The sequence below is a fragment of the Prosopis cineraria genome, unplaced genomic scaffold (assembly GCF_029017545.1).
Source record: "Prosopis cineraria cultivar Desert tree isolate PC_DT_omini unplaced genomic scaffold, ASM2901754v1 PC5, whole genome shotgun sequence".
Taxonomy (NCBI): domain Eukaryota; kingdom Viridiplantae; phylum Streptophyta; class Magnoliopsida; order Fabales; family Fabaceae; genus Prosopis; species Prosopis cineraria.
Genome location: NW_026555336.1, coordinates 15,178,193 through 15,188,458, shown reverse-complemented (window position 1 = coordinate 15,188,458; position 10,266 = coordinate 15,178,193). Strand labels below are relative to the sequence as shown.

General features: G+C 31.5%; 1 protein-coding gene across 1 annotated transcript; it reads left to right on the top strand.

Moving 5' to 3' along the window:
- Nucleotides 1-4,124: 4,124 nt before the first annotated feature.
- LOC129310574 (probable phospholipid hydroperoxide glutathione peroxidase) lies at nt 4,125-7,013 on the top strand. The gene is made up of 6 exons (XM_054952459.1): nt 4,125-4,393; nt 4,565-4,641; nt 4,931-4,992; nt 5,239-5,357; nt 6,194-6,361; nt 6,749-7,013. The coding sequence occupies exons 1-6, from the start codon at nt 4,148-4,150 to the stop codon at nt 6,776-6,778; spliced, it is 702 nt and encodes a 233-aa protein (XP_054808434.1). The 5' UTR covers nt 4,125-4,147; the 3' UTR covers nt 6,779-7,013.
- The last annotated feature ends 3,253 nt before the right edge of the window (nt 7,014-10,266 follow it).

Below are 10,266 nucleotides of genomic sequence, written 5' to 3'. Positions count from 1 at the left end.
TTTTATATTCATTTATATAAATAAAATATTAAAAATGCTGGCAATATTGTTCCTAATTAAACGTTGTTCATCTATTCACCCAAAAAAAAAGTTGTTTAGCTAAACATATTAAATTTAATTTTTTTTATTTTTTATATGTATATTTTTATTTATCCTATTTCTATTTTAAAGAAAATAATTTTTCAATTTTCTTAATAGTTTAATTCATATAATTCAAATGAAAAATGGAGATTTTAGTTGAAAACCATTGCAAAGACTTAATTATTGGTAGATTCTAAAAAAAAAATTAAAACTTCAGTTCAATTTAGAGGAAAAAAATCAAAAGAATTTTGATGGTGAAATGACCAAAATATTTGTCACTTGTCATGCATAATCACTAATTGTTAATCTTCTTACTCAACTTGTTAATTTTACTACTATAAGTTACAAATACATGAGTTGATATGTTTAATAATTATATAAGGCTTAATATCAATGTTCAATCATAAGTATAACATCATTTATTAAATGCTAACTTTACTTATTAATTTACTAATATTAGTTATAGATTATTGACAAGTCTTGTAATTTACTAACATCAATTATAAATTACAAAGTTAACAAATTAACAATTAATGTTACTGATTGTCTAACAAACAGTCAGACAAATCTGTTAGCACTTATGAGCCGCAAGTCGGGACAAAAGCCAGTCTTAAGAAATTATTTTGGGAGGATCTGGAGGGGTTAATTCGACACATATCATAGAGTGAAAAGATTTTTATTGGAGGAGACTTTAATGGGCATGTCGGGAGAGAAGCTGGTCAGTATGCGAAGGTGCATGGTGGTTTTGGTTTTGGAGAGCTAAACAATGAAGGACAAACTCTTTTTGATTTCTCATTAGCGTATGATTTTAAGATTGCCAACACTTGTTTCAAGAAGAGAGATGAACATCTCATCACTTACAAAAGTGGAGCCTCAAAGTCACAGATTGATTTTCTTTTGGTTAGGAACACAAATAGAAGACTTTGTAAAAATTGCAAGGTGATCCCTGGAGATGCTGTAACGACACAACATAGGGTTCTAGTCCTTGATGTGTGTATTATGAGTAAAATCCAAACATGTCGACAAGTAGTAGCACCAAGGATTGGTGGTGGCAATTAAAAGGTGAGAAGCAAGATATTTTCAAGCGAATCTTTTAGATAAAGGAATTTGAGAATCTCAGGGAAGTGCTAACATCATGTGAGAGGATATGGCTAAAAAGATACGGGAGGTTACAAAAGTAGTTTTGAGAGAATCAAAAGGTTCTGGTCCGAGAGATAAGGAGTCTTGGTGGTGGAATAATAGTGTACAGGACAAAATTAAGTATAAGAAGAACTGTTTTAAAGCCATACATTTGTGTAACAATGAGGAAAATTAGGAGAAGTACTGTATGGCTAAGAAGGAAACTAAGAGAGCTGTGGGTGAAGCTCGTTATAAAGCTTTTGAAGAATTTTATAAGAGCCTTGAGACGAAGGAAGGAGAGCGAAATATTTATAAGATTGCCAAGAGTAGGGGAAAAAAATCAAGAGATCTAGAACAGGTAAGGTGTATTAAGGATAAAGAGGGAAGAACTTTAGTTACAGATGATGAAATTAAAAATAGATGGAAGACTTACTTTTCTAAACTTTTCAATGATGGAAGGGTTCATCTAGTAACTTGGAGGATTTAGTAACTGGTGAAGGAGAACAAAATTTGTCATTCTATCGAATAGTACGTGATAAGGAGGTAAAGGAAGCTCTTAAAAAATGGCAAATGATAGAGCCAATGGACCTGATTATATATCTATCGAAGCATGGAAATGTTTAGGTGAAGAAGGGGTGAGATGGTTAACTAAGTTATTTAATATGATTTTACGGTCCAAGAAAATGCCTGATGAGTGGAGGAGAAGTATATTAATTCCTATTTATAAAAATAAAGGAGATATTCAGAATTGTACTAACTATAGAGGGATTAACTCATGAGCCCACACAATGAAATTGTGAGAGAAAGTGATTGAGCACAAATTGAGATTGGAAACAAGTATTTCTGAGAATCAGTTTGGTTTTATGCCAGGTAGATCAACTACAGAGGCGATTTATCTACTAAGGGGATTAATGGAAAAGTATTGTTATAAAGATAAAGATCTACACATGGTTTTTATTGATTTGGAAAAAATTTATGACCGTATACCAAGAGAAGTGCTTTGGAAAGTGTTAGAAAAAAAGGGAGTATGGATTGCTTATATTAAAACTGTACAAGATATGTATGAGGGGGTAAAAACTATTATAAGAACGCCTAGTAGTCAAACAAAAAATTTTCCTATAAAGATTGGACTATATTAGGGATCATCTCTGAGTCCTTATTTGTTTAACTTGATCTTAAATGTTTTGACGGAACATATTCAAGGGAAAATTTCGAAATGTATGCTTTTCGCGGATGATATAGTTCTTATAGCAGAGACAAGAGAAGAGGTTAATTGCAAACTTAAGTTATGGAGGAGGACATTGGAGTCGAAAGGTTTTCGTCTGAGTAGAAGTAAAACGGAATATTTATATTGTAAATTTGGTAAGGACTATTCGACAATAATTTGGAAGTAAAATTGGGAGATTAAATTATACCTCAAGTGGAAAAGTTTAGATATTTGGGAGCCATTATTCAAAATGATGGCGAAATCAGTGAAGATATTTCACATAGAATTCAAGTTGGGTGGTTTAATTGGAGAAAAGCTAAAGGAGTTATTTGCGACCGTAAGGTGCCTAATAAACTTAAAGGAAAGTTTTATCGCACTGCTATTAGACTGGCAATGTTATATAGTAGTAAATGCTAGGCTCTAACGGGACAGCAAGAGCATAAAGTTGGAGTAGCAGAGATGAGAATGTTATGATGGATGTGCGAACATACACGTAAAGATAAAATTCAAAATGAGCACGTACGCGAAAAAGTGAAGATGGCACCTATTGAGGAAAAAATGGTAGAAAATCGGTTGAGATGATTTGGGCATGTACAAAGAAGACCAAGGGAGGCACCAGTGAGAAGAGTGGAATATATAACTTTGAGTCCGATTAAGAGAGGTAGAGGAAGGCCTAAGAGAACACTCTTGGAAGTTATTGAATGCGATCTCTTAATTAATAATATTCCTAAAAGTTTGATAAATGATAGAGCACAATGGCGTCTTGCAATCCATGTAGCCGACCCCACCTAGTGGGATAAAGGCTTGTTGTTGTTGTTGTTGTTGTTGTTGTTGTTGTTGTTCATTGTCTGACAAACAGATACAATTTACAAGTAATGTTGATAAATTAATAAATGAAGTAAGAAAATTAATAACTAGTGATTTTACATAACAAGTAAAGGGTATTTTGATTTTTTTACCATCGAAATTCTTTTGACTTTTCTTCCTTAAATTAAACTGAAATTTTAAAATTTTCTTAGACCCACCTATAATTAAGCCACTACCATGGTTCTTAAGTGAAATTCCCCCAATAAAAAAAATCATAATTCTACTTTAACAGCCAACAAAAAATGGTTTGACATTGATTTATTATATACAAAATCATGACTACAATAAGAATTAAAAAAAAAAAAGGATCAATCATTTTGGTTCTCGAGATAACTGTAGTTGTATCAAATTCGCCTAATTCAAAATAGACTAAAATAATCCAATCTCTGAAATCAATTTGACAAGTTTAATCAAGTTACTTTTATATTTGAGTGACGGTGTAACTAATTTCATTATCTGGGTAAATTTGAGTCTTAAAATATTAAAATATATATATATATATATATATATAAATAAGGCCTTAGGGTGGTCCATCAGATGACCGCCGTAGAGGCGTAGATCACATTCACATCCTGAATAAGACAAGGATAAAGAAATTGATGTTTTTTGGGTTTACAGGGAAGGAAAGAAAAACAAAAAACAACACAGATTGATGATGTATCCGATGATGCAAACGATCCCCACCGTCGTCCAACCAGTTCTGTTGCGTTCGAACGCAGCACATGGCTAAAATGTCTGCCACGTGTAGAGACATCAAGCTGCCACGTGTAAACTTTCTTCATCGCCCTTGCATCCGTGATTCCGTAAGAAGAAATGATGCGAAAGCTAACCAGAACGCTATAAATTTGAGGTGGCTTTAGCGAATGTGTCTCAATGCTCGCTTCGTCAATACGCAACTTGTTCGGCAGAAATATAAGAGTAGCTTCTTCTCTTTGTGCTTCTCGTCATTGGTCAAAACAAATCTCAGCTAACCAAATCTTGTTTGGTCCTGCTCAGATTTCATCGTCTAATCTCCTTGTGCAATCAAGGCTTTTGAGTCGTTTGTCTCTCGCTTTTAGAACAGATCGCACGATGGCTTCCCAATCCAATCCTAAATCAGTCCACGATTTCACTGTCAAAGTATGTAGTTACTCTGAGCCTTTTGGTCACTTTGATAACTTTTTTTTTTTTTAATGTAAGCTTTTTTGTTATTATTCGGCTTTGAATCTTTTAGCTTCCTAAGATTATTGACTTGTTTAGGGCTATTTGAGAGTGAATATTCGATTTACGAGGTTCACCTTTTACTTGCAGGATGCCAAGGGAAATGATGTTAATCTCGGCGATTACAAAGGAAAGGTCCTTCTGATTGTCAATGTTGCCTCACAATGGTTAGCTCCGTGTTCTCAAACTCGTTTTTCCCCTTTCATCTTCTATCTAGTATGTCACGGGACAGTAATTCTCATATTATGTGTTTATCTATCTTTGAAATTGCCAAAATTGACAAAATTATGGAAAGAAATTGAACGGATCCTCATCGAGGAATTTATGCAGTTGCCTTTAATGTTCAGATGGTTTCTAGACTAATTAATTTTTAAAATATATAAATGTCTTTGCCGTTAATTTTCCTCCTATTGCATTCCTTTTACAAATTTTAATATTTTAAATTGTTTGACGCAGTGGCTTGACTAATTCTAACTACACAGAGCTGGGTCAATTGTACGAGAAATACAAAGGAAAAGGTTTTTATTTTGTCATGTTCTACTTCGTACTTGTTTCTTCTTCATTCCTTTTGTCCTCGCCATTCTTTGTTATTCTTTCAGTAGGATGGCCATTCAATACTTGGAACTGACTTGGAATTCAAGTTTGGTTATACAAGCCCATATATGTGCATGCGGGCGTGCATGCGGTCGAAGTACCAGTTTTTAGATCCTGTTTAAGGTCAAGATGCTGACTGTGCTCTAAATACTTTGTTTTTCTTCATGCAGGTTTTGAAATTCTGGCTTTCCCCTGCAATCAGTTTGGTGCACAGGAGCCTGGAAATAATGAACAGATAGTTGAGTTTGCTTGTACTCGCTTTAAAGCCGAGTTTCCCATTTTTGATAAGGTATGGGGTATTTGTGTAGTAATGATGTGCGTATATCTACTTCATGCGTATATTCTTGATCAGAGGATATTCTTAGATCTAGACAATAGCTTCATGAATGCAAAATTTCAAGCTTCAGTTATATTCTTCAGTGTGGCTCCTATGTTTGTTTCTGCTGACCTATACTAATTATCCATTCGAAGACAGCTGGAAATTGAGTTTTTCCCCATATAATTAACCCAACATGCATTAAGAATGTAAAAGGAAAATAAGTAAAAGGAAAAAAGCAAACCTGGAGTTTCATATTGAGAAAGTTAAGCTGCCTAACTCTCCGGGGGATCACTAGAGCATTTGTTTCCATCCATGATATATTCCCCTGCAGTTTGTTGTTGGTTGTGTGATGTGTTTAACTCTTGATCCATTCTTGCTATAAGATGCATCAAATTGACTTCATCACCATGCTTTCAGAACCTTATAAGTTTAACCAAAAACAAGATAAAAAGAAAATTAATTTTGATTAACCTTACATAGTAATGATCGCATCTGTTATTATTTGAAAGATTACACCTTATTCTGTTCCTAAGAAAGATTTCTTATAATGTTTTAGTTCAAAAATTACTTCTTTACCCGTTGTAGTCCCTGAAATTTTATAACCTTTTACAAGTTTTAGGTCCCTTTCATCAGACCAAAGTATACATATCTATTTCGAGAGTCTAACTCAACAGACGTGATAATAACTAATTGCAAATTTTGAAGGATTAATTTTATGTTCACTTTAACTTTATATGCTTTAGCTATCATCGTCCAGTTCATGATATAGTTCAATCATGTTTGCATTGTGCTCTTCATGAAATAAGGTGGATGTAAATGGAGATACTGCTGCTCCACTGTACAAGCATCTGAAATCAAGCAAAGGTGGGCTGTTCGGAGACGGCATAAAATGGAACTTCTCCAAATTCCTGGTCGATAAAGATGGGAATGTCGTGGACCGTTATGCCCCCACAACCTCTCCTCTCAGCATTGAGGTAGAAAGAAGACAGTTCTTTGGATATATTTTCACAAAACTATAATTTTACTGATATTCAATTCTATTTTTCAATTTTTCTTAAAACCAATCATACTAATCAATTGTATAAACCAATTATATCATATGACTTGATCAATTATATTCAAAATTAATTCTATTAATCAATTTGTTTCATGATTAATTTTTTCTCACAAATATCTAAACAAGCTATTATTTAAGTGTTTGGATATTTTTAAGAAAGATATAGTCTTGAATTCATGGTGTTTAGATATGTTTAGAAAAATATGATTTTAGATTCATGAAATTATGCTTTTTACCTGTGATCACTCAACATTTTATAATTTGTCAAACTGATGGCATTATCTTCTGTGTTTGGTATCTACAGAAGGATATCCAGAAGCTGTTGAGTGCATGAATCACTGCAGGAACCAGAAACCTTTAATGGCAAGTTATTATGAATAAAGGAATTAGGGAATGTGTAGAAGGCTAGAAGCTCATAGTCTAGTTTTTTCTTTTTTCTCTTTTTACCCAGATAATTGAGAACATTATGTTGAGAATCTATAAACATCATGTTATGTATTTACGAACATTATGTTGTACATGCTTTGCGTGACATATATTTTAATTAACCTATAGATTAATTGGACACATGTGAATATTGTGTTGAGAATTCATAAACACCGTGTTGTGCATCCATAGACAGCTTATTCTACATGCTCTAGGTGACTTCTATATTTTGATTAACTTATAGATCATCTAAACACGCATTGACATTTTGTTAAGAATTCATGAACATCATGTTATGTTTTGTAGATGAGGAATTTGCACAGGTTGAGTTTTCAAATCATATAAAAGTATAATTGTACTTTCACACCTAAGAAAAATTACAACAAGAACCCTTGGATTTGCAGTGTAATATCATAATGTATTAAGCCTAAAGTATATATATATATTTTTTGTTTCAAGGGCTGCATTGTAAGTTCCCCATAATTATATACAACTATAAATTGTAAACGTTAAAATTTAACGGTTTAAATTTATTTATTTTTTATGATAATTATTTTATAAAATAATTAAATTTGTTGGTAAAGAACAGTATATTCTGAGGGGATTGGGACCGTCTTTCCCACTTATAAATGACAAAATGAGTTTTCAAAAAGTTTAATTTAATAACATTTAAATATCAAAGATATTACTGAATGAATAATTATAAATGTTAATTTAAATAGTCACAAATTTGAGATTTTTGATTGTAAATTATTCTTACAAGTGTCCATGAAAACTTGATAGCCGACTACTAATGGAAATTCATACTTGTAACGGTGTAAATTAACATTTACAACTCATTTTTCGACAATTTTTTCAAGACTCCACTGTTATTAATTTAATTGAGACTTAAATATTTTTTAATTAAACTTTTGTTTGGCCAAAGCGGGAGAAGAACCGCTAAGAATCATTAAGAATATGATAAATATTTATACACTGATTATACGTGATTTCCCACAGCATAAACCACCAAGAACATGATAAAAATCCTCACTATATTGTAAGGGTCTGTTTGGTTTTATAGTTTTTAACATTCAGAAAAAGCTTTTCTAATTTTTAAAAGTCAGATGTTATTTAATTTCTAATCTTTTTTAAGAAATCAATTTAAAAAATCACTTTCAGATATCATTGAATATGCTTTTAACCAATTTAAAATAACAAAGCTTTTGAAAAATAAATTGGAAAAATGAAATATTATTTGACCATACTACTTTAAATTTAATCTCTTATTCTTTTATTTAAAAAATAATTAATTTATTAAAAATATAATTATCATTTTAATAATAACAATTAGATATCAAGATTTTAGCATGATAAATTGAATAATTAAGGGAAAATGACAGAAAAATTCATTTAAAATAGCCAATTGACAGATTAGTCCCACAAAATGATATAATTCCCCTAAAGTTTCTTGGGATCTTTTTGTCATTAGGAAATTAAATGAAATGATCAAATTACTCTCAAAGTAAATAAAAATTCCAATCCTCACTGAAGAAAAATTCCCGCGTATTTAGGCTCTAATTAATGTTATTTATGTTCTCATCTTCTCTAGCTTGTGGTATTGGTCTGTCTCCCTCTCCCTCTGCTTCTCCATCTCCTTCTCTTCTCCTTCTCCTTCTCTTTCTTCTCCTATCCTTCTTGTTCTTGTTTTGGCGTTCCTTTTTTTAAGTTTCTGTACATGGGTTGTTTGCGTTGATTGGCTACTGCATGTGGGTATATATTAGTATGCAATCTTCCTCTGTTGGGTCTGCTGTATATGAGTGTATTTCCTCTCCTCCTTGAAATTTTTTCCTCCCATATGTGATAGTTGAAGTTGATGTGGGTTATTGTATATAAATGATTGAGGTCTTCATTTTCTCTTCATGCTTGAAGTTGAAAAACGTGGGTACTAATGCTTACTCAATATGGATAAATGATAAATGATAGATGACCAATAATATGTCATTTTCAGTTCTATTGTAAATGCATAAAGCAAAAGTTGTAAATAATAAATACAAAGTTATAAATATAAGAACAATAGTTGTTATTGGATAAAATATAATAGATATGTGATCATGATGTTTAAAAAATAGACATGTTGATGAATGATTATTTCATTATTTCAAGTTGGCATGAGAAATGACTTCTTCTTCTTATTTTAGAAAGGAATTATTTTGTTATTTCCACATAGGGGGACATTTTGTAAAAAAATATTGAATATAAAATACAATATGATGGGAGGAGTGTGAGTATGAAAATGATAAGAGAAGGGATGGCAATTCAAATAATGATATCATCTTGTTTTGGCATTGACACTAATTTGAGCGACATGAAATATACTGAGATATGATGAAATGACCTTTATAGACCTTGTTGATGATAGTGGTATTGCTACCCTATTTGAGCATAATGTTGGAAGCAATCATGTATATATAGGTTGTAAAGGAAATGGCAATGAAGAAACAATTGAGGAAGCACCAATGTAAGTTACTATATTTAATTCCTGTAAAGAAAGTTATTATTTGCTATAGCATAGTTGTTATTTTAGTAACTGAAGTTGTGATTGTCAATGCAAGTGTAAATGAGACACGAAATTACATGGATTGTGAATGCAAGATGGAGCAATTCTTGTCATTTTCAAATCCAAACTCTCTTCTCCTTGTGAACACTGTATTTTGTCCGGGCATTTTTTAAATTTAACAAAAATAAAAATAAAAAAACCAAAAATATATAAAAATACAAAAATAAAATTTAATCCTTTTTAGGATTATATTTCAAAAAAATAATTAATAGGGTTTAATTTTTATTTTATCCTATATAATTTTTTGTTGATTAAGATTTTATTTCTTTTAGTTCATTAAAATAACCAATATATATATATAAGTATAAAAATAAAATTTAATCCTTTTTTGAATTATATTTAAAAAAAGTAATAATAATTTAACAAAATTAAATGAAATTTTTCTTAAATCTTTTTAAAAAATCTCTCTAAAATTATTCCAACCATATTAGGAACTAATTTTTTGAGTCAACTTCTTTTGAATTTCTTTCAAGTTCTAGAAGTTCTGAAATCGAAGAAAACAAAAAGAAAGAGTGTAAGCCCTAGCCCATTATCACCATCATTAGCAAGTAGCTTGAAGGAGGATGTAGGAGCAGCGAGTTGCAATTCTTCAGTTGTAGATGTGCAAGTGAAAATCTTAGGCTCAAATGTAATCCTGAGAGTTATCTCACATAGAATTCCAGGTCAAGTCTCAAAGATAATCATTATTCTTGAGAGGCTATCTTTTCAAGTTCTTCATCTCAACATCAACAGCATGGAGGATACAGTCCTATACCACTTTGTTGTTAAGATAGGGTTGGAGTGTCAGCTAAGTCTGG